Source organism: Saccopteryx bilineata, chromosome 6, assembly GCF_036850765.1.
Source record: "Saccopteryx bilineata isolate mSacBil1 chromosome 6, mSacBil1_pri_phased_curated, whole genome shotgun sequence".
NCBI classification, from domain to species: Eukaryota; Metazoa; Chordata; class Mammalia; order Chiroptera; family Emballonuridae; genus Saccopteryx; species Saccopteryx bilineata.
In genome coordinates, this window is record NC_089495.1 from 195,767,555 (window position 1) to 195,791,582 (window position 24,028).

Here is a 24,028-nt window from a genome sequence, read left to right on the forward strand (position 1 = left end):
CCTGCTCTGGCCCCTCCCCTGGGCCCCAACTGCAGCTGGACAGCCTACGGCTTCTCAAAAACAACCTGGCCTGACAGGTCTCCTCATCTTCCCTGCTCCTTCCCTGATTCTCCCCAAACTGCAGCATCCCCCAACACATCATGCCAAACTGGGCATCTAAGGGTCATCCTCAATCCCTTCTCCCTTCTCCCCACACCAAATCAGTCCCAGGTTCTTCCTTAATAGTCATCATATTTACTCTCTCCCTCTCAACTCTCTGACTATCCCTCTCCTCTCAATCTGTAGTCTCTTATTTCTGCTACCCAAGGGCAAGCACTGTAGGCAGCTTCTCATTCATCCTTCCAGAAATACTCCTTGCTTTTGCAAGCATTTATGAATCCATTTAACCTCTTTTTAAATATATTAATGATAGCACACTGATGCATTACTTTGTCTTCACTTTTTTCTACTTACTGTCTCACAGAGCACTCCATATGCTTATTATTTTTTTAACAGCTGCCCAGTATTCTATTGTTAGAGAAGACTAGAATTTATTTACCTAGTCCCAACTCAGGGACAGGTGGGTTACTTCCAACCTCTTGCTAGTGCCACCTATGCTGCCATGAACATCCTTGTACATACTTCTTGGTCCGCACACCCAAGTGTAACTGTAGGATAATCTCCAAGGTCTGGTCCTTTCTGTGTCTGATCTACAGGGCCAGACCGCCCTCGAAAGCTGTTCAAATTTATTGTTTCACACTGTAACAACCTGGTCACTGTCTTTCTGCTTCCACGTAACTGTGACCCTGGGATGATAGAAGCTGTGCCTGTCCTCATCTGTCCCCAAGCCCCTGCCCAGGGCCTAAGTCATAAGAATCCTCATGAATATTGTTGTCTGAATGGGGATGGGGCAATATAGATAAATCCTAAGCCTTGTTCAAGGATGAAGTTGAACCTGACCAGGCGGTGGCGCAGTGGATAGAGCATCGAACTGGGATGCAGATGACCCAGGTTCGAGACCCTGAGGTCACCAGCTTGAGCATGGGCTCATCTGGTTTGAGCAAAGCTCACCAGCTTGGACCCAAGGTCGCTGGCTCAAGCAAGGGGTTACTCAGTCTGCTGAAGGCCCACAGTCAGGCACATATGAGAAAGCAATCAGTGAACAACTAAGGTGCCGTGACAAAAAACTGATGATTGATGCTTCTCATCTCTCTCCGTTCCTGTCTGTCTGTCCCTGTCTATCCCTCTCTCTGACTCTCTCTGTCTCTGTTAAAAAGAAAAGGATGAAGTTGAATTTTACAACCTGCCTCCTTCCCACCTTTGAGAGGGGGTAAGTGACCATTTACTGGGCATCTATCACCTACTTAGAATCATCATACTTTGTCTGTAGGGCCCCATGGTGCCTGCACAGAGCCTGGACAAAAGTCTGTAAACACTTGCTGATGGAAACCCTGTTTCATCCACCCCTGATTTACTGGATGCTGGAAACAAAAGGAGGAACTAGGCCATGGGCACATCTGGGCTAAGAGGACATGGGTGATCCTAGAATCAGAAATCAGAGACCCCACAGGGGGCCTGCCATATCTGGGCTGCCTGCCTTAGTGACACCAGCCCTGATGCCATTCAGTGCCCTGAGCCACCAACTACAACCCTGACCTTCCTGAGCCCCAACCCCAGGTGTGCAGGGCTAGGACTCCTGTGGGGCTATACCCCGATCCCCATGGACAAGACAAGCCTCTGGGGAGACAGACAGCCTTGTAGCTTCCGTATGGAATGCAGGACAAGAGTAGAGGGCAGGAGAGGAGAACAAGAAACAGAGAGGGAAAGACACATTCAGTGTAAAACAGGGTGAATGAGATGGAAGGCCAGAGAGAGTGGGGCAGAGAAAGCAAGCAAGAGGCAGAGAGAGAGAGAGAGAGATTAACAGAGACAGAAAGGGAGAGAGAGGCAGAGATGGGAAGGAGGAGAGAAGGAGGGAAAAGGGAAAAGAGAGTAAAAGGGAGACAAGAGGGGGATGAGGGAGAACTTCCATCAAAAGGCGGTCAGTGAGGGGCGCATGCGGCACTCACTGCGGATCTCGGCCGTGGCGTACTTGGGAATCATGGAGTCGGTGGTAAGCTCGGGGTGCAGGATGCAGCCGTGTGTGTAGGCGTCCATGGGCAGCGCATCCAGCAGCTCCCGGTACTGCAGCACCCGTGCGTGCTGCGGGCTGCCAGCCTCGGGCATCAGGGGCACCACATGTTCTGCGAGGCACAGCTGGGGCTAGACCAGGGGCATGGGCCCCTTGGCCACCCGCCTCTGATCACAGAAGCCAACCTCTGGCACCTCAACTTTCAACCCCAGCATCCTGGAAACCCAAAATGTTGTGGCCCAGGGGCCCCATGCCCACACCCTTTCCTTTTAGATAAAGTCCCCACCCAGCTGACAGGGGATCCTAATGGTCCAGCCCACCTACCCGTCCTCACTAGAGCCCTCTAAGCTGTTTCCTGAGGAGCAGGAGGGAGCCATCAAGAGAAGCTGAAAACCTGGATGTTTAAAACTGAACTCTCCTTGATTTTTAAATGTTTCAAATAATTCATATTCTCTTCAAACAGTTCACATCTGGGCCCCGCCCCCCTCTCAGCTGCTCTTTGCAGCCTCTGCTGCGGGCTGTGAGCTCTTGAACCGGAGCAAGGCTGGTGGTGGGAGACATAGGGTTCTATGAGGTTCTAGAGTGCAAGCCCTATTCTTGTCTGCACGGTTCCAGAATTTCTGGGCCCATGTCTGTGGTCCTCCTGGGAGCTTATAGCCCTGACTGTCCTTACGGGGCTTCAGGGGGCTGGGTCTGCAGGTGCCCTGGCATTCCTGGGAGATCTTTACCCTGCAGAGACTCAGAAAGCGGTTTAGGCCCTGCTCACACCCGAGGGGCTCCCAAGGGTCTGTGGCCTTGCCTGTGACTCCAGAGTTCTTGAGGAAGGAGGCTACGGCCTCAGGGCTTCAAGGGGCAGGACTGCTGTCTGGACAGTGCCCTTTCTCTGTAGTACCAGGGAGGGGGGTTTGTGGGTCCCTGGGGACCTGTGACTATGCAGTTCCTAGGGGACATCTGAGCCCTGCCTGTAGCCCTGTGGCTCATCTTGGGGGAGTCTGGGCCTAGCCCACAGCCCCAGTGGGTTTCCCCAGGCTTCCCAAGGCATCAGGACCTTTTCTGAACCCCTGGGGCCCCTGCTGGGTGCAGCAGCCGTACCTCCTGTGAAGGTGCGCTCCACATAGTCGATGATCTGGTCGTAGTCGCTGATGATGTTGTCACGATGGATGATGACAGGCACTTCCTCGCCCAGGTTGAGCCGCATGAACCAGGGCTCCTTGTGCTCGCTCTGTGGCAGGCTCACATCCCGCTCCTCACAGGCCAGGCCCTTCTCTGCAATCACCAGCCGCACCTGCAGGTGCCAGGGTCAGAGCGGGGAAGGCGGGTGGACACACAGGGACATTCTGCCCAGATAGGATGGGGCACGTGGGGAGGGAGGTCAGAGGTCACACACAGGAGGGGACACTGTTTCTTCCAGCCCATTCTTGGGCACCTGGGTGGGGGAGGGGCTATCTCTCAGGGATCTGGGGCCTGCTGGTTACAGGGCTGGTTTTCATAGCTATACATACCCGGGGACAGAACTCCTGGTTCTGCCGTGTGAGTTTGGGCAGATTCCTTAAACTTTCTGAGCTTCAGTTTCCTTATTTGCAAAATGGAAGTCTTAATAGTACCAATCCAGTGTCTGGTATATGGGTGGCTTCAATTCACAATTACCATTATCACAACTGGACACTCAGCCTGGTCTCCAGGGGTGGAGTCAGCCAGGAAATTTACAGAAATTCTTATCACCATCAGCTAAATCTTCCAAATTATTTGAGAAGTAAAATGAGGTGAAAAATAATTTGCCAACATCAGTCAAGCCCTTTACTGTCCCCAAATGCCTTCCCATCTGGCTGCTGGATGCTCACAAGGGCCTCCCAGAAGGCAGAGCAGGGACTATTTCCCTATTTTTCTTGATGAAAAAATGAAAGCCCAGAGAGTAAGTAACTTACTCAAAGTCACATGGCAATTTAGCAGCAGATTTAAACCAGCAAACAATGGTTCCTGACTCCCAGACCAGCGCTCTCCGTGCTGGGGGCTCCTTGCAGGGAGTCCTGGGGCTGGCTCTCCTTAGTCTTTCCCTGTGTCTCCAGGGGCTCCCAGACAAGTATTGAGCTGGTAGAAGCTAGTGGAGAGCCTTGAGGTGGGGCATGTCCTGATCAGCCCAGAATTTCTAAGTTGGGAAACAACCATCACCTACTCAAATGTCCCCTTCCTGTGGACGGAGACTCAGAAAGAAGGCTACCCTTACCCAAGTTCCTCAACAAAAAGATGGCAAGTGACTCCAACCCTCTTGAGCATCAATGTCCCCCCACACCCAACTGGAAGCTCTGGGGACTGGGCATCCCCGGCTCCCCTCCCCGATGCACGGAGTTAAAAACCCAAAAGAGGCAGCATGGAGTCATGATCAGAATGTTGGACTGGGCGCCAGACTGTGTCAGTTCAAATCCCTCCCCTAGCTCAACTTCCTGGATGACTTGGCTTTACAAATAGCTTCACAGCTGTGTGCCTCGGTTTCCTTGCCTGTCCAATGGGAGTCCCACAAGCAATTCCATCAGGGAGCTGTCGTGAGAATTAGATAACTAGTCCCCACAGAACAGTGCCTGGCATACAGTAGAGGTCATGTGTCTTAGCTATTTGCATTGGACTAGGTTTTGGAGGCAGACCTGGACTTAAAATCTGGCTCTGCTGTTATTTTCTGTGTGATCTTGGGCAAGTCACTTAATCTCTCTGATCCCCAGTTTCTGTGAAATGAGGAACGCAAGCCACTCCTTCCAAGTTGGCTCAAGGTTGAGATGGGATGATATGGGTCAAGTCCCAGCACAGGAAGTAAATAAAGTACATGGTTTCTGACATCACTATTATCACACACACACACACACATACAACACACACACACACACACACACACACACACACACTGGCCACAACCCCTGGCTGATATCCTAGCGTGCTTCATGTCCCATGCACACAGCCAACATGAACACCCCCTTCTGTAATTAGCACCCAAACTGCCAACACTCATTCACAGATGCATTTACTCCAATAGCCAGAAGCAGGCCCTGCAGATGGCACTGGGAGGCAGGCACTCAGGTCCTCACCCTGGCTCTGCCACAGCAGTGCTGTGTGACCCTAGAGCTCTCGCTGCCCCTTCCTGAGCCTCCTCTATCTCATCAGTAAAACGAGGGGCTGCAACTCTGCAGGGAGCTGACACTCCATTCAGACCACATAGGAGACAGGGCCGTGGGAGGGAATGCTGGGTTTGTCTGGGCGAGGGGGAGGAACTGTGCCAGAGTGAGCACCCGGGGTGGCATCTGTTGGGTCTGGGTGTGTGAGTGTGTGTGCGACTGTGAGTGGCAACTGTGTGAATGGGCAAACGTGTGTGCATGTCTATGTGTGCAAATTCTTGCAGGAGGGTGGGTGTGTATGGGTAAGTGTACCAGTAAGCGTGACTCTTCAAGTACTCTGTGAGCACATGTGCATTAGTGCAGATATGAGTGAGCATGCATGAGCGAGAATGCCTGTGCACATGTACACTTGAGCTCACAGGTAGTCAGTGGGCCCGGAGGAGCCCCAGAGCAGTTGAGGCTGGAGCAGGGCTGCAGCCAAACTGCCCCATTCCTTTCCTGCCTGTCCTGGCATCCTCCTGCCTCGGAGAGCAGGCTCCACCCAGTCATCCAGCCTCGGGCCAAGCTGGGGGGCCTCTGAATGGGTGGAAACAGAAACTGAACCAAGCCTTTGCCCTTGGCCAAGTCCAGACATTTGGCCTCTGTCCTGACAGGGCATCTGCCCTGCCCTGGGACTCCAGTGCGGGTGCCAGGTGGGGCTGCTGCCTGAGGAGGGGACTATCTTTAGAGACATGACAGTCCTGCTTGGAGCTGCCTCAGGTCACATCTCTGGCAAGCGGCCAAGGAGACTTTCTCCTTTCGCTGAGCTGAAGGCCAGAGCCACGCACCATCCTGCAGGGGAGGGGTGTACAGGAGGAAGCCAGGCCCAGGAGAAGGGCATGCAATCACCATCTGCCATCTCTGCCTCCTGCCTCTGGGCCGGACCAGACTTAGGTGGTCACCACACAGTGTGGCCAGACATCAACCATCTCTCCACGCAGTGTGACCAGACATCAGCCATCTCTGGGAAAACTATCTTCCCTGTGTGTGCCTGAAATTCACCCACTGGTGCTTCATTGTCATGGTCAGGGACTGTCTCTCCTCACTCAAGCCCTTGTTTCTGAAGCAACTGTGCTGGGTTGGGCTGGTGTCTCTTCCCAGCCATTTAGTAGCTATGTGACTTTGCAAAAGACACTTAGAGCCTCTGAGCCTTAGTTTATTTATTTCAAATACCTTAGTTTTAAATTAATAAACTATATATTTTAGTGTAGTTTCAGGTTTACAGAATCAAATACCTTTTTAATGTAATATCTACGGCTCACAAACTCATCACTTGCCAACACTTATTTATCAAGTATGCTGGCTCCTATTTTAAGTATGGGAGGTTCAGCAGTGAATGAATGTCAGCCCTCAGGGAGCTGACATTCTAGTGTGGGCAGACAGATGATCAGCAGTTAATACATAGGACATGTCAAAAAATGCAACAGAAAAAAAAGATACATCAAAAGGAAGGGGAATTGGGGACACCAGGGTATCAGGGAGACTGGTGACAATTATAAATAGGGTGATCCTTTGGGGCTGGCCTCTCAAAGAAGATGACCTTTGAGCAAAGGTTGAATGAAGTGAGGGAGTAGTACACACAGGGATCAGGGGAAGGTTGTTCCAGGGAGACGGACAGCCAGGGCAAAGGCCCTGGGGTGGGAGCATGTCTGAAGTGCTTGAAAAGGTCCTGTGTGAGGAGGCCAGTGTGGCTGGAGCAGGGTGGGCCAGGGAGAGGAGAGGGGAAGAGGTTGAAAAGCATGGATCATGCACATGGTCTTATAATAGAGACTCCCAGACCCAGGGGCCCATGAATAAATTCAGAGTCCTTGAACTAGGATGGGAAAATTACATGTTTATTTTCAGGAACCTCAAACCGACATTTAGCTTTTTCTTCAATTATGAGTGTAGGTGACAAAGCATGGAGTGCTAGCAGTGCCTGAAATATTGTCACCACTAGGAACATCACTTATTTTCATCACTTCACAGTTGTAGCACTCATCACGACTTCAGCACCACAGTAGTAATCAGTCCTACCACTAGATTGTGTTATATAATGGGTTAATATAGAAACATGTCATTACATAACAAATTTGTTTTAAAAATATGTCAATAGCTGCACTTCAATATGATTGGTTTCCCTTCTAATCTAATAATCCTATGTATTTTATTTTATTCAATGAAAAGCATCATTCTGAGAAAGGTCCAGAGGCTTCCCCATTGGTGAAGGGTCCACGACCCAAGCAGGGTTAGGATCCTGCAGCAGGGCCTGAGGTCATTATGAGGACTCTGGTTTTTTCCTGGAGGGACCTGGGGAGCCACTGCAGGTTCTGAGGGGAGTGGTGAGATTGCAGTTTTCACCTGTGGGGCTCCTAGGGGCAGGATAAATGGTCAAGTGCAGCAGTATAGACAGGGCTGGGGTTCAGTGCCCAAGAGCTTGAAAGGCAAAGCCAAGGTGGGAGGCAGAGGTCATTTACTTTCTTCCTGCCACGTCTGGGAGGGGACTTCTGGGAGACCCACTCAACCCTAGGTGTCAAGACTGGCCCATGGCAGGACCCAGAAGCTCCTCATAGGTACAGCCAAGACCAGGGCAGGCCCTGAGAGGATGGGGGTAACCTTGAACCAGACTTGCTGTACGGAGCCAGGAATGACCCTCAGAAACTCACCTCAGTGGAAATAACAACAATATAGCTAACTCTTACATTGCACTGTACTAAGACCTTTACATGCATTAACTCATTTACAAAAATCTAATGAGGTAGGCACTAATATTAATTATGCTCATATTACAGAATAGAAAACAGGCACAGAGATTAAAAACTTGCCCAAAGTCACACAGCTAGTAAGTAGCAATCCTGGTTTTGTTTTGTTTTTTGTTTGTTTGTTTTACAGAGACAGAGAGAGAGTCAGAGAGAGGGATAGATAGGGACAGACAGACAGAACGAAGAGAGATGAGAAAGCAATCAATGAACAACTAAGGTGTCACAACGAAAAACTAATAATTGATGCTTCTCATCAATCATTAAGCAGTTCTTTTGTGTGAGATAGAGGGAGGCAAGTTGTATTAAACATCTAATCCATTTTCCTGTTGTGGAAACTGAGGTAGCAATCCTGGTTTTGTTTTTTTGTTTGTTTTACAGAGACAGAGAGAGAGTCAAAGAGAGGGATAGATAGGGGAAGACAGATAGGAATGGAGAGAGATGAGAAGCATCAATCATTAGTTTTTCATTGTGACACCTTAGTTGTTCATTGATTGCTTTCTCATATGTGCCTTGACCGTGGGCCTTCAACAGCCCAAGTAACCCCTTGCTCAAGCCAATGACCTTGGATCCAAGCTGGTGAGCTTTGCTCAAACCAGATGAGCCCACGCTCAAGCTGGCAACCTCAGAGTCTCGAACCTGGGTCCTCCACTTCCCAGTCCAACGCTCTATCCACTGCGCCACTGACTGGTCAGGTGCAATCCTGTTTTTTTTTTTTTAATTTAAAAATTTAATTCCAAGGAAATAAGTAAAAAATCTTCTGCTTTCTTCTCGAGATGATAAATGAGTTATTGGTTTTTTTTGTTTGTTTGTTGCAATCCTGGTTTTTAAAACACTGCCTCGTGTGAGGATAGAAAGATTCTCAGAGGTCTGGGGGCACACAGCGATAAAGCAGTTCTTCTTGTCTGAGATGGAGGGAGGCAGGTTGTATTAAACATCTAATCCATTTTCCTGTTGTGGAAACTGAGGATCAGAGAGGGTCAGGACTTACTTGAGGTCACACAACCAGTGAGTGGGAGTGTCAGCTCTAAGATGCTGGTGTCTTGAATCCCTGCACTTTTTTCTCCTCTGAACCTCACCTCCCACTGAGATGAGGGACTAAAGGCAGGAACAGCCTCAGAAGCACCCTACCATCTCCACCAAGATATTAGAGCCTTTTCTGAACCCTGTAGCCCAAATGATCATGTATGATTTAGAGTGTAGTGTTTAAAGGCACTGAGGTAAGTGTGTGACCATGCATATCATTTGATCTTCACAACCTTGTTCCTAACCCCATACTCCTAAGCGTAAGAGGGAATTAAGATTTAAGAAAGGTGAAGACACTTGCACAAAGTCACAGAACTAAGAAGTGGCAGAGTTGGGGTTTGGTCTTGTGTCTGGTAAGTGGAGGTGCACTTACTGAGCATTTGCTATGTGTCAGGTGGATTTGTATGGGTACATTTGCTGCTCCTCACACTGACCCTATCGGGAAAGTGCTATTAACATTCTCAGTTAACAGACATGATAACCAAGGTACGGCGGTTAAGCAGCCTGCCCAGAATTACCCTGTTGGTCAGTGGTGGAGCTCAGACTGAAGACTAGCTTCAGAGTCTGGGCTCTGGATCCCTCATGGTCCTGCTGCTCTCTGGCTCTGGAATAGTTCCCAGATGCCGCATGGAGCCACCACCACTCCTGGGGGTGCACTATTTCGGCTATTAATAGTTCATGTGCCATTAAGGACAGACTTCTCACATGTTCCATATGGGAGACTGCTCCCTGCATGCAGGCAAGGCCCTTCAGGGCTGAAGGGATGGGAAGAAACTCATCTGCTAAGCTCCTACTACATGCCAGACACTTAACATGTCCTCTTAATACCCCAGGAATTCTGCAGGGTAGGATGCAAAAGTCTGCTTTTACAGATGAGAATATTGAGGCAAAGATAGGTAAAGTGACTTATCCAAGGTCACACAGCCAGTAGCACTCAAGATGAGACTGGAACCTAGGACTGTCTGACTGCAGAGCCCAGGCCCGTTCTGCCAGGCTACACTGCTTCTAGAACCCACCACGGGTTCCTGGGCAGGAGAAAGGCTCAGGCAGGGGAGGCAGGAAATTGCCCAGGCTGGCTTGGTCAGAGGCTTGGTCACAAACAGGGTTGCAGTGGGTGGTTCCATCCCTGACTAGGTGGCCACTTAAGCCCTGAGCTCAGGCTGAATAGAAAATATTTCACGGGGGGAAGAGCAGGAGGAGCCCTTGTAGGGTTGGTAATGAGAAGTGCCATCCCTCTGCCTCTCATCCAGTCTCTACCACTGGGGGACTGGGGCCTGAGGTTCTGGGTGGGAGTAAAGTCTAACATCTGGAGGTCAGGCTGATTCATCTCAAAATCTCCGGCAACTTGCACAGAGCCTGGCACACATTAGGTGTTGAGCACACATATGTAAAATTTTATGGATGAGTCTCAGTGTGACCTTGGTTAACCTGACCTCTCTTCTACCTAGTACTTTAGCGGTATCATAACACCAATTATTAACAGAGCCTGGACTCCACGCCAGGCCCTGCCATCAGCACTTTTTGTGCATCATCTCATTTTACCATCACAATAGCCCTCTGAGGAAGATACTGCCATTGGCTCCATTTTACAGACTATAAAACTGAGGCTTTAGAGAGGCAAAGTGACCTGTTCAAAGCCCCAAGTAAGTTATTAGGGAAAATGGCAATCCCACTGGGGACTGTCTGGCCTCAAAGTCTAATCCGAAACCGGGATTACTCAAAGGGAGACTGTTGGACTAGCTTCATCAGCATCACTTGGTAGCCTGTTAGAAATACAGCACCTTGGGCCCCGCGCCAGGACTCCTGAGTCAGAATATCTAGGGTGGGACGCAGCAGCCTATGCTCTAAACAGGATCATGCAGTGATTCCAGTGCACGATCAAGTCTTAGTAGTGCCAGTCTAGAACAGTAAGTTATACCGCCTCTTCAACAACCCTCTCAGCTACCTTGAGAAGGGTTGGAATTAGAATTAGCTATTATTATTATTATTATTATTATCCTATTTTCCAGAATATAAAACTGAGCCTGAACCAAGACTCAAATCTAAGTTTTTGGTTCCAAGGCCCTTTCCCTTTACAGAACCCATTTCTTCACCTGGAAAATGAGTGGATGGAACAAAAGGAGCTTCCAGGGACAGAATATGGGGCCTGAATGCTGGGCCCTGGCCATGGTGCTGAATCTGTGCCCCACAAACGGAACAGCCGCCCGGGTGAAAGATTGCGTCTCTAGAGGCACTCTAGTCTTACAGGCGCAGGGCTGGGTCCTCACTCCCAGGAAGGGAACCTCAATAACTCAGCATCAGGCTGTATTCCCAACTACCCCCCAGATCCCCCGGGTCTGAGAAGTGGCCAAGAGGCCGTCTGTACCTTTAAGAGCAAAACACAGATCTTACGTATGGGCTAGTCTAAGAAGATGAGTTAACTCCTTCCTTCTCAAGCAACAGGGGTGGGTGGGGGGCTAGAGACGGACCCTCCAAGCCCCAGCTGGAGGAAGGCCTCCAACAGTGCAGACAGGCAGAGGAGCTGAGACCTAAAGGGCCTGCAGTATCCGGGACAGCAGTTCGGAGGGAGGGCGATGGAACTACCGGGGCTGGAGGCTGGACCCCAGAAAGCGCTCCTCCTCCCTCCCCGCAGCAGCCGCCCCCTCCAACAGGCCACCTTCCCAGCAATGCCCATTCCCTTCCCTTTGCCTTTGTCTCTCTTCTCAGACCCCCGACAGACCGGGTGTTTCTGGAAGGGAAAGAGGATAGGTATTCCTAAGATTGGGGACCGTGCTCCTGGGGCTCAAGACAGGGCGGGCCAGTCACCCCCAGGGAGAGCAACCTGGCGTTTCCTGTCCTCCTGCTCGGAAACCCCAGATTCTATCCTCCAGTCTTATATCAGGTCCTCAGACCTCTTAAGCCCTCCAGGTCCCCCTCCCCCAAGCCTCCTAGCCACCAGGCGCATCCGGTTCCCCTGCTTTCTCCGGCTATACCTTCTGTGAGCTGAAGGACTGGGTCCAGTGGTACAGAACCAGGCTCTCCTTGGGCCAATGGGCGGGGCTGGTCGCCTCGGGAGCGTCGGGGGCCTCCGCAGGCTTGGTCGCATCGCTCTCCAGAGCCGAGATGGGCCACCAGCTGCAATTGGTGGGGGTCAGGTTGTTGGGGGTCGCCATGACAGCCCGGAATCAGAGGGAAAGAAGGAGGCTCCGGCTGCAACGGCTCTCTCGCCCAGCATCACATGGCCTCGCCGAGCCTGCCCCTCTCCTTCGCTCCCTCCCTCCCTTCTCCGTGAATGTCATTACTCACTGGGCGAGTGGGGGAGGGGGCAAGGGGATCCCGGGAGCTCCTTACCTCCTCTTCCCCCTGGACCGCCCCTGTCTTGTGCCAGACAGCCACCAGTCCTCGCTGTCAGGCTCCATGGAAGGGTGAGTGGAGCCATGGGGAAGTGGGCCATGCCCCCCAGGTAGCTCCTATCTGACCAGTACCCTGATGATGAGTCCACCATTATAACACATTCTGCCTCTCAATCTTCTTTTTTCTAAGAAGTAAATTTCTTTAGGATAACTGGTGTTATAGAGATCCATTCCTTTTATAAATTAGTGTTTGGAAATAGCTTGTATCTCTTTGAAGCTATAATGTTCTAACTTTTCTCCTGAAGGACCTCCAAGAGTAGAAGGGAACAAACTATGGTTTATTGTGTGCCCCGGCACTGTTCTAAAGGCTTTACAACCACCTACTCATTTAGCCCTCACAGTAACCCTCTCAGTCTCATTTTACCGAGGAGGAAACTGAGGTACAAAGAGGCTAACTGACCTTGCCCAAGGTCACCTAGCTGAGATTTGAACCTAGGCTGTCTGGCTCCAGAGTCTTAGCCAATATGTTCTTAGCCATAGGTCATGACAACATACTAATATAAACAGCAGCACAGCAAGGATTTATCAATCCCTGCACTTTACATGCATCACCTCATTTTACTGGCACATTATAATCATTTTTCCCAGATGAGGAAGGTGAAGCTCAGAGATGTAAATCATTGGTCTAAGGTCACATGTTCATCCCAGGAGACTGAGGCACAACTAAAGAAGCCCAAAGAAAGTCTGTAGCACCTTTGCTGTCACGTAGGTTACCCAAAATATTCACAAGAACTTTACATCAAGTTCCTTAATATACCATTGCTTCTCTTACTATAAACATCATGTTTTAATTTACTTACTACTGAGCAGATAGAAGCACCAGGAAGATAAGCTTCTTAGTTTTCATTCATGTCCTCAACCCACCCTCCCCGGAACTCCGGCCACCAAAGTCATGCTACAGAGGACTCCTGGCCACATCACGCTCCAGACTGATAAGCATGGCTCTTGAAGAATCAGTGGCCTTCCTTCTACTAGAGAAAGTACTGTGGCCCGTGGGTCTTTTTTCTTTGGCTGCCAAGGAATCTTGGAGCTACATTTTCTGTTAAGTTCCAGTTGCCACATTAAGCCTCCCTAATTTAGCAAATTCTCTTTTTCAAAGTGTCTTATTGCTCACAGATTGTTTATGCAAAAAAGGATATGCTGTGTTTTGAGGGAAAATTCAAACGTCTGTGAATTCAGGGGAGTAAGGCCTTTGAAATTTGATCAAGGTGGAAAATCTGGTCCCTATCTGTACCTTCAACCTGATGTGTCCAGGGAGCCAGACTCCGCATTTACATTCAACAAATATTAATTGTGCACCTACTATGTACTAGGCTCTTCAATGTCGTAAGAGGTATAATAGTAAATATATAGGTTCTAGTCTGTTCTTCACATTTTTCACTTAGCAATACATCTTGGAAAGAGTTTCCTCTCAGCACAGGTCACCCCTTACTTTATAACAGCCTACACTGTGTGGATGCACCATAATAAATTTAATAGCTCCTACTGATAGTTGTATATACTGTTTATAATCTTTTGTTATAAAAGCAATGCTACAGTGAATATCCTTATTCATATATGTTTGTGCACATGTTTGAGAATAATCTGTATGATAAATTCCTAGAAATGGAATTGCTGGATCAAAGAATATAGCTTTGCCAAAGTTCTTTCCAAAGAGGCTGTCCTAATTTATACCCCCCACTAACAATCTCTAAAAGTGCCCATTTCCCTACACCCTTGCCAACAGATTTTTTTAAATTTATGGATGAAAAATGCTATTTCAGTTTTCATTTGCTTTTTTTTGCATTATAAAAAAATTTCAAACATGAAATAGCAAACAAAATAGCTCAATGAACACCCATGTATCCATCATCTAGATATAATCATTCTTTAAAAACTGGCCATATTTTTTAATTTGCAGGAGAAGGTTTGAAGTATTTTGAAATAAATTATAGGTATCGTGATATTTCATCCACTAACAACTTTAGTATTACTTTATATTTAACACAGGTCATTTTCTTATACAACATATTTTTCACATTAAAAAAATTAACAGGCCTGACCAGGCAGTGGCACAGTGGATAGAGTGTCGGACTGGTATGCCGAAGACCCAGGTTCGAGACCCCGAGGTCGCCAACTTGAGCGCGGGCTCATTTGGCTTAAGCAAAAAGCTCACCAGCTTGGACCCAAGGTTGCTGGCTTGAGCAAGGGGTTACTCGGTCTGCTGAAGGCCCGCGGTCAAGGCACATATGAGAGAGCAATCAATGAACAACTAAAGTGTTGCAACGAAAAACTGATGATTGATGCTTCTCATCTCTCTCCATTCCTGTCTGTTTGTCCCTGTCTATCCCTCTCTCCGACTCTCTCTCTGTCCCTGTAAAAAATAAAAAATTAAAATAAACAGAAAACAAAACAAAAAAAATTAACAGGCCCTAGCTGGTTGGCTCAGCGGTAGAGCGTTGGCCCAGCGTGTGGAAGTCCCGAGTTCGATTCCCAGACAGGGCACACAGGAGAAGCGCCCATCTGCTTCTCCACCCTTCCCCCTCTCCTTCTTCTCTATCTCTCTCTTCCCCTCCCACAACTGAGGCTCCATGGGAGCAAAGTTGGCCCAGGCGCTGAGGCTGCCTCCGTCTCAGGTGCTATAATGGCTCCGACTGCAGCAGAACAATGCCCCAGAGGGGCTGAGCATCGCCCCCTGGTGGATCCTGGTTGGGCGCATGCTGGAATCTATCTGTCTGCCTCCCCCCACCTTGCTTCTCACTTTGGAAAAATACAAAAACAAGAAAATTTAATAGGCCCTGACCGGTTGGCTCAGTGGTAGAGCATCAGCCCGGTGTGTGGATGTCCCGGGTTCAATTCCCAGAGAGAGTACACAAGAGAAGTGTCCATCTGCTTCTTTCCCACTCCTTTTTCTCTCTCTTCTCCTCCCACAGCCAAGGCTCCAATAGAGCAAGTTGGCCCTGGGACACTGAGGATGGCACCATGACCTCGCCTCAGGCATTAAAATGGCTCTGGTTGCAACAGAGCAATGGCCCCAGATGGGCAGAGAATCACCCCCTAGTGGGCTTGCGGGGTGGATCCTGGTCCAGCGCATGCAAGAGTCTTTCTGCTTCCTGCTTCTCACTTAAGAAAAATACAAAACAAAACAAAAAGTAACAATAAAGCCCTAATATCTATTTCATTTTCAAATTTCTCCAGTTTTACCAGAAATGTCTTCATAGCCTGTTTCCAATCATGGGCTATGCACTAAATTCCATTGTTACACCTCAAGTCTCTAGAATGGTCCTCACTCTTTTTAAATGTTTTCCCATAGCACTGACTCATGAAGAGACTAGCCAGCTGCCTTGTATAGTGTTCCACTTTGGGATCTGTCCGACTGGTCAATGTGGTGACCTTTAATTTGTCATACTCTGCCTTGTGTCTCCTATAAACTAGTCCTTAAATCCAAAGGATAGATTAGATTCAGGTTAAAGATTAAAGGGCCAAGAATTTAATACTTCATGAGTAGTGCTATGTGCTTCATTTTGCCTTGCATCAGGAGGTCCATCATATCTTGTTGTCCCACTATTAATGATTCCAAGTTTGATTACTAGGTTACTCTCCATGTTAAATGTCCATTTCTCCTCTTCCCACCAGAACCTGTGGATAGCCCAGTTCTTCACCATTGATGGTTCTTAACTGAACCAATTATCAGATTGTAAATTTATTTTCTGTTTTTGTCTTTTCGTTTGCAGATAAATAGCATTTTTTACTTGAATTTCATTAATTATGAGTGAAGCAGACCAGCCTTTCAAATGCTTAAAAGCCATTTAAATTTTTTTTCCCCAGAAAACGGTGTTCCCGGGGGACGTGGGCAATTATGGTGCAACATAATGAGTGCTGTGAGCAGGGTGAGGACAGACATTGTGGGAGAGCTGGGAAGGGGCATCCAGCTTGCCCTGAGCCCAGGTGCTGACTATGCCAGGCCAGGCTTTCAGGATGCAGTGGTTCTCAGTGAAGGTTTCTCCAAAGCAGATCCTGAGACAAGAATTCAAGGACAAGCAATTATTTTAGGAGATAAGAGAAATCCTGGGGAAAGAGACAGGAAAGGCAGCCAAGGAATGTGTGTTATCAAGCAGGTTAGCACTGTGGGCAGCTGAAGCGTAATCACCAGGGAAGTTCTGAGGCTGATGTGAAACACCTTGGCATTATCCCACCCGAGGAGGAAGAGAGCGGGGCTATTTATATACCCAGTCTGTCAGTCAATGCTCTAGGACTGCTCCTGGAAGAGTGTTAGCTCCCCAGCACTTCAGGCCTGTCCTGCAGTTGGCAGAGTGGGTTCCAGTGACCACAAAAAGCCGCCAGGCAGTAAACGTGAGTGCTGCCAGCTGGGGGTTAGCCTGCATGCACTGAAATGGTAAAAGTGTGGGGGGCAGGGCAGGGACACAGGTAGGGCACTGCCAACATCTGCTCATGGCCTCTAGGTAGAGATGCTACCGATGAGGAGGAATTAGGTAAATGAAGAGAAGATGGGAAAGGGATGGGTGCTCCAGGCAGAGAGAGGAGCAGGTGCAAAGGCCCAGGGGTGAGAGAGTAAGAATAGTGTGCTTGAGGGACTGAAGGCTGTTCATCTAGCTAGAGGCAGAGTTGAGAGATGAGGCTGAGCAGTCAAGCTAGCCCTGTTAAGCCACCTAGGAGTTACCACACATTGAGGGTACTGGGAAGTCATTGGAAAACTTTATGTTTTTTGTTTACTTAAAGAAATTTTTTTGGTTTGTTTTCATGGGAGAGTTTTAATCAGGAAAATAACATCCAGTTTGCGTGCCAGAAACCTTAATAAAGGCCTGAAGTACGTATACTGACATTCCCATGTATTAATTCACACTGGGGGCTAGATGTCCCTCAACAGTGATGGCCGACCAGGTATGAACCCACAGGGTGTGGTGAGTTCAGGGAGAGCATGAGTTTTACCCTACGGGGATAGCTGCTCCTGGCTCTGGCCAACAGTTATTCTTGGTTTTCAAGAACCTGGGAATCCAGATATTTGTTTTGAAATTGCTCATTTTAAAATCTGTTGATAAATTTTAAAAAATCAGGCATAACAGAACATGTTTGTGGGTTGGATCTAAGCCCTTACATTGTTGTTTTGCAACCTCTTCTTTAGATAATTTTGCCACAATCCTGGAGGCAGTGTTAGTTAACTCAACACATAACAGATAAACTGCCCAATCACAGCAGGTTTACACAGAAGCTTATTTTTCAATCACATGAAGTCCAATTAGCAGTGTGTGGGGGAGGAGCAGGGAGTTCTGTCACTTCCTATCTGGCTGCCAAGATCACCCAGGCAATGAATGATACCCAATGGTCAATGATATCCAATGGGCATAGAGTATAAAGAGAGCAAAGGACCATTAAGCAATCCTCACTCTGACCGTGTTCCCTTGGCCAGAGTTCAGTCCTGTGTCTGCCCCACCTAAAAGCTAATTGCGACTGGGAAATGAGCCCCTGTACAGTGGCAGCTGCTTTCTAACTCTGTCCTGTGGACTGGGCACACAGATTGCTGGGGGACAGTTACCTATCTCTGCTTCGTGCAGCTATTATCATCTCCATTTTACAGATGAAGAAACAAATTTCAGAGAGGTCACACAGTCAGCAGCGCTGTGTTTCTGAGTCCAAGCCAGGGACAGGGTATTTCCTCTACTTCAGTGTTTTCTAAACTTGCCAACTCATAGAATCAGCTACGCCACTTGTGGCACACACTGGCTCCTGGACCTTGCCCCAGACCTTGAATTTGAGTTAGGAAAGAGTGTGGTAACTTGTACTTCCACCAAGAATCCTAGATGATTCTTTTTTAAAATTTATTTACTGAGTTGAGAGAGAGGAAGGAGCATAAAGATAGATAGCTAGAGACAGAAAGAGACAGGAACATAGATCTTTTCCTGTATGTGTTCCTCCTGACCAGGGATTGAACCAGTAATCTCTGTGCTTTGGGACAATTCTCTAACCAACCAAGCTATCACAGATGATTCTTTTTCTTTTTCCTTTCTTTTCTTTTTCTTTTTCTTTTTCTTTCTTTCTTTCTTTTTTTTTTTTTTTTTTTTTTTTTTTTTTTTTTTTTTGTGACAGAGAGAGGGACAGACAGACCAGAAGGGGGAGAGATGAGAAGCATCAATTCTTCGCTGTGGCACCCTAGTTTCTCACTGATTGCTTTCTCATATGTGTCTTGACCAGGGGCTACAGCAGAGAGAGTGACCCCTTGCTCAAGCCAGCGACCTTGGGCTCAAGCTGGTGAGCTTTGCTCAAACCAGATAAGCCCATGCTCAAGCTGGTGACTTCAGGGTTTCGAACCTGGGTCCTCCGCGTACCAGTCCGACGCTCTATTCACCATGCCACCGCCTGGTCAGTCTCACAGATGATTCTTATACCAGGCTCTACACCAGGCTACACTTTAGAATCATCTGCAGAGCTTTGTGATATGCTCATCTTTTGGCCCCAACCCTTAGAAACTCTGACATTGATATTTTATAAAACTTCCAGGTGACTGGTAACTGTGATATGCAGCCAGGACTCAGACCACTGTCTCTGCTCCCACACCAAAGTGGCTGCCAGAGTCACCTGAAGGAGCTTTTCAAATTAAAGCGACAAGGGAGAAAGAGGTGGAGAGGAAGAGGGAAACAAGGTGGGACTAAGGGGAGTGAGAGACAGAGATATACAGATAAAGAGGAATCAATGAGTGAGTCTCTATCCCAGGAATCGGCATTTAAACTCTTCAAATGATTCTAATGTGTAGTCTGGGTAGAAACCTACTGAATAAATGGACAAAATGATTCTTCATCAGTATGTTTGGGTGAGCCAAACTTTCCATATTTTTAAAGCAACCTAAGAGATTGTAATACCATTGTCCTAAGGCTTTTTTACTCAAAGTGTGGTCTAAAGTATGAGCACATTGCCCTGCCCAGTTGGCTCAGTGGATAAAGTGTTGATCTGGTGTGCCAGAGGTCATGGGTTCAACCCATCAGGGCACATAGGAGAAGCAATCAATGTGTATACAACTAAGTAAAACAATGAGTTGATGCTTCTCTTTCTCCTTTCCTCCCTCAAATCAATGGAAAAATTAAAAATAAAATGTATCAGTCCATCACTGGGAACTGGTAATAAATGCAGACTCTCAGGCCCTACCCTGTACCTGCTGAGTCAGAACCCACAGTTTAAGAACACCCTCAGCGATTAGCACACACCTTAGTGTGAGAGGCGTGATCTAAGGTGCACAGGCTCTTTCTGGGAGAACAGCAGACCAGGTCCTCTGATCAGGAATGGCTCATCTTTTCTCCCTCCCCACCCACCCCTTGAAGCTGTAGAACCTTTTCAAGTATCTGTTCTCAAAGGTTTGAGCCTCAATGCCCCATGCTGTGGCCATCTGTTCAGAAACTTTGTTGGAAGGTCTGTGCACATGCATGGGTTGATGAATCAACAGGGGGCTTGCAGGCGCTTCCTGCCAGGGAATGACATCACAGACACTGGGCAATGACCTGAGGACTAGACCATAGGATTGAGTGCTTTGTCTGAAGATCTCAAAATCTGCAGGCTGGAGCATACAGACTTGTTTTGTGAGACCAATCAGAGGAAATTAAGTGTGTGTGTGTTGGGGGGGAGGATTACAGTTTAATATAAGAAAAAGTTTCAAACAAGCAGGAAGAAGCCTAGTAGAGGGTAGTAAGCTTCCTGTTCCCTAAGGAAAATGAGCAAAAGTTGAATGGCCTTCATTCAGGGGCTCCCAGAGGCAACCTCTGGATTGGATATGAGTGGAAAGGGGCCTCCAATCACGGCTGAAACACGCAGGCCCCTCAAATGCAGGGAGGCTGGCTCAAGGAGTGAGAAGGCATAGGAAGTGAGCTAATGTAGGGCTCCACTGTGCCAGTTAGTCAGGAAGGCAGTTTGGTTCAACACTAACTGTTGTTTGTGCATAAAATAATTTCTGTGTTGGTCTCCACTAGTTTGAAAGCTCAGTGAGGTCAGTAGCAGGGCTACCTGTGGAGTTCATACTGTACGATCTGGCATATTATAGCATCTTCGCAGTAAATATTTGTTGATTTAAACGTAAACAGCTGAAATGAGCATTAATCCCTTGTCTCTTCCTGGGAGTTTCTGTAGGATACTTAGGCATCCTTTTGTGCTCTTTAAAGCTTTTTGGTCAGGTGTTCAAATTACCCATTTTTATTCTTTTCTCATTAAGTTCTAATTCTTTTTCATCCAGCTTCTATCATACATTTTTTGTAATCAAAACAACTCAAGTATCCTAAATGGCCCATGAAAGGGAGTTTGTTAATCAACCCAAGTTAAGAACCGCATATCTGGACAGATCCCAACAAGATGCCAACAGCATGGTTTCCAAGTGGGTGGTATTATGGGTGTTCTTTATGAACTCCTTTTTGCTTGGCTGTATCTTCTGACATTTCCCCCCGTTTTTAGCATCTATTACTTTTGCATAGGAAACACTAACCAATAGGAAGTGGATTGTTTCTCAATTCTATTTTAAATCTCTAAACCACTGTACCCAGCTTTATATAATTGGCAATGTTTTGATGAGAAAACTGTGAATTGAAAAACAGTGAATGGTTCCAATTACCAGTTAGCAAAGGAAGCTGAGGCCAAACGAAGTAAAATGACTTATCTATCCCAGGGTACATGACAAAACAGGAGTAGAACTCAGGCCTTGGCTTGCAGACTGTTCTTCTTTCCTTTTGTCACTCCCTTCAATTCCCACAATGATCCCCTTGCTGCTTTCTCTCTCTAAGTCAGCAAGGCAGGGGTGTTTCAGGCATTCATGGCCTCACAGATTGTATACTCCATTCCACTGACATGATCTGTGTGGATTCCACAGAGCAGAGAGAGCCACTAGACCAGGCAGGCAGCCCCTGCATATGCCTTTGATAATGGAAAACGACAGTGGGCTGCAGATCCGATGCACATAACTGCTGGTGGAAGTCCTGTCCTGGTACCAGGGCCAGGTGCTGTCTGCCCGCTTTGAGAGTCTTTTATTGGGAGGTCTGCAAAGGCTGCAGGTAAGTCCATACCACTTTGGCCACATGGGTCACTTCTTGGAAGTATCCAGGTATTCCTGAAAAATCCTCAAAGATACTTCCTCCAGGCTGGCTCTGAGACAAATGAAAGGAGGGGGCACTTCTCCAGGAATCCTTGCCGTATTGGGCAGGGCTTAGGACTGGGCTTCACTTCTTTTTCATTGGAATGGGCGTAGTGGAGAAAATGTGAACACGTTCATACTGCACCAGCGCCTATGCCAGCAGCTCTGGGCTCCACAGAGAGGCTTGGCTCAGCTGTGCCAGCCTGCGAAATTCACATGGTCAATGGATTACAGGTTTCAAAGCTGAGAAATGAGCGTGAGGATTGTTTCTGGTGTTTGGGCAGATGAGTCCATGGTGGGTGTTCTGGGTGAGTGCAGGAAACATTTTTTTTTTTTTGCATTTTTCTGAAGTTGGAAACGGGAGGCAGTCAGACAGACTCCTGCATGTGCCCGACCGGGATCCACCCGGCATGCCCACCAGGGGGCAATGCTCTGCCCATCTGGGGCGTCGCTCTGCTGCAATCAGAGCCATCCTAGTGCCTGAGGCAGAGGCCACAGAGCCATCCTCAGCGCCCGGGCAAACTTTTGCTCCAATGGAGCCTTGGCTGCGGGAGGGGAAGAGAGAGACAGAGAGGAAGGAGAGGGGGAGGGGTGGAGAAGCAGATGGGCGCTTCTCCTGTGTGCCCTGGCCGGGAATTGAACCCGGGACTCCTGCATGCCAGGCCGACGCTGTGCCACTGAGCTAACTGGCCAGGGCCATGAAACATTTTTGTGGAGTTCTGGTCTGTGGTGAGGAATATCTCTGGGCTGTGATGATTCTTGGAGGTGGCTCCTGGGTCTTGGTGTCCCCTAGGAGAGGGTGCTTTGAAAGGGCAATAGAGGAATTCTGACGGCCAGAGGATGCAGACTTAAACCTGAAGTGCTGACTTCTCAAGGCCTACACTGAGGATTTCTTCCTACACCTTACCAGGGAAAAAAAACGAAGCACTTACATGATTAAATCTTAAGAATCGACTGCAGAGTAATAATCAAAGAGGTAGATTTAAAAAATAATATTTAATGGTTTTTAAAGAATACAAAGATAATACATGTTCATTATAACAAATTTAAGTAATATATAAAGTTCTTCCGAAGAAATATAAAGCAAAATGAGGTATCCTTTTCAAATGACCAGACTGACAGGATTAAAAAGAATGGCAATATGCAGCACTGGCAAGGGTGTAGGCCAGGGTTTGCCAACCCCGCACTACTGACGCAATTCTTTGTTGCAGGAGACTGTCCTGTTTATTGGGAGATGTTTAGCAGCATCTCTGGCCTCTACCCACTAGACAGCCATAGCATCTTCACTACTACCTCCCAGGCTATGACAACCAAAAACGTCTTCAGGCACTTTTACTTCAAAATACATTTAGAAGAGTAGAAACTTATTTGACAAGTATTTTCAGACTGCACCATTGGTTATATTTTATAAAATTGGTAATAATCCAAATGACATTTGTTCCGTGTGTATGTGTGTGTCTGAAAAACGCCCAGAGAAAAGAATTAAATAGCTCTGATGTAGAGAGCTCTTCAAGATAAGACTGTTAAGGGGAAAAAGGAAAGGTGCAGAACAATGTAGAGGACATTTTTGTAAAATTTAAAGAACAAAGTTGCGTGAGCAAGTGCATGTATGTATATATTGAAAAAGATACACATGGAAGTTTTGTGTGTGTGTGTGTGTAAAGGCCTGGAAGGTATACTCAACCACAAACACTGGTTATCCATCTGCACAGCCGGGTGGAGGGCTGCAGGCATGTAGCATGCGGAAATTTCCACCTCTACCTTAAATATTTCAGCATCACTTGTGTCACCTTACAAGGACATTATAAAATAATAAATATAAAAATAAAGATAAAAATAAGAAGTAGAAAAGGTAAAAAGGGGAAGAAAGAAACCCTCACTGGAGTCCTGCCCGCCATCTTCTAGAGCACTGGTCCCCAACCTTTTTTGGGCCACGGACCGGTTTAATGTCAGAAAATATTTTCATGGACTGGCCTTTAGGGTGGGACGGATAAATGCACAAAATAAAATTATGCGACCGGCATAAAAACTGTGGCATTTTTAAATATAATTGTCGAACTTATGATATTTATCGGGCTAAGTTAAAGGAGAAACGAGCATGTCCTCATTATTCAGGCTGTATTTAAATTTGTTATTCTGACAACATTTCATGTTATTTGTTATTTCTCTGTGGACTGGTACCAAATGGCCCACGAACCGGTACCGATCTGCAACCCAGGGGTTGGGGACCACTGTTCTAGAGTAAGTAAACATGACCTAAAGGGCTCCTGGCACAGCACACATTAAAGTTCTCAGGGCAGCATCATATGCACCGCCTCACCAGATCCTCAGAGCAATTCTTGTAAGTCGGCAGTAAGGGGTAGTTATTTCCATTTTGCAAATGGGGGAACAGACTCAGAGTGCAGTGACTTGCCCAAGGGCCAACCAGCAGAAGTGGTGGCCCAGGAGAAAGCAAGAGAAAAGCAGGTCTCTGGAGTTCCAGAGACCTCCTCCTCGCACCTCTCAAAGTAACGGGCACTTCC

General features: G+C 47.6%; 1 protein-coding gene across 6 annotated transcripts in view; it reads right to left on the bottom strand.

Annotated features, from left to right (window-relative positions):
- The window catches only part of GDAP1L1 (ganglioside induced differentiation associated protein 1 like 1), a 40,683-nt gene that overhangs the window by 8,098 nt on the left and 8,557 nt on the right, over positions 1 to 24,028 (bottom strand). For 3 of the 6 annotated variants that reach the window (XM_066235095.1, XM_066235094.1, XM_066235096.1), the window contains 3 exons: positions 11,987 to 12,128; positions 3,203 to 3,395; positions 2,049 to 2,222 (listed from right to left, as the gene is read on the bottom strand). In XM_066235095.1, coding sequence (XP_066091192.1) covers positions 2,049 to 2,222; positions 3,203 to 3,308 — 280 coding nt within the window. In that variant the 5' untranslated portion in view covers positions 3,309 to 3,395; positions 11,987 to 12,128. Of the gene's footprint in view, positions 1 to 2,048; positions 2,223 to 3,202; positions 3,396 to 11,986; positions 12,199 to 24,028 lie in introns of those variants that run through there. The other 3 variants (XR_010726032.1, XM_066235093.1, XM_066235098.1) reach the window with 3 other exon arrangements.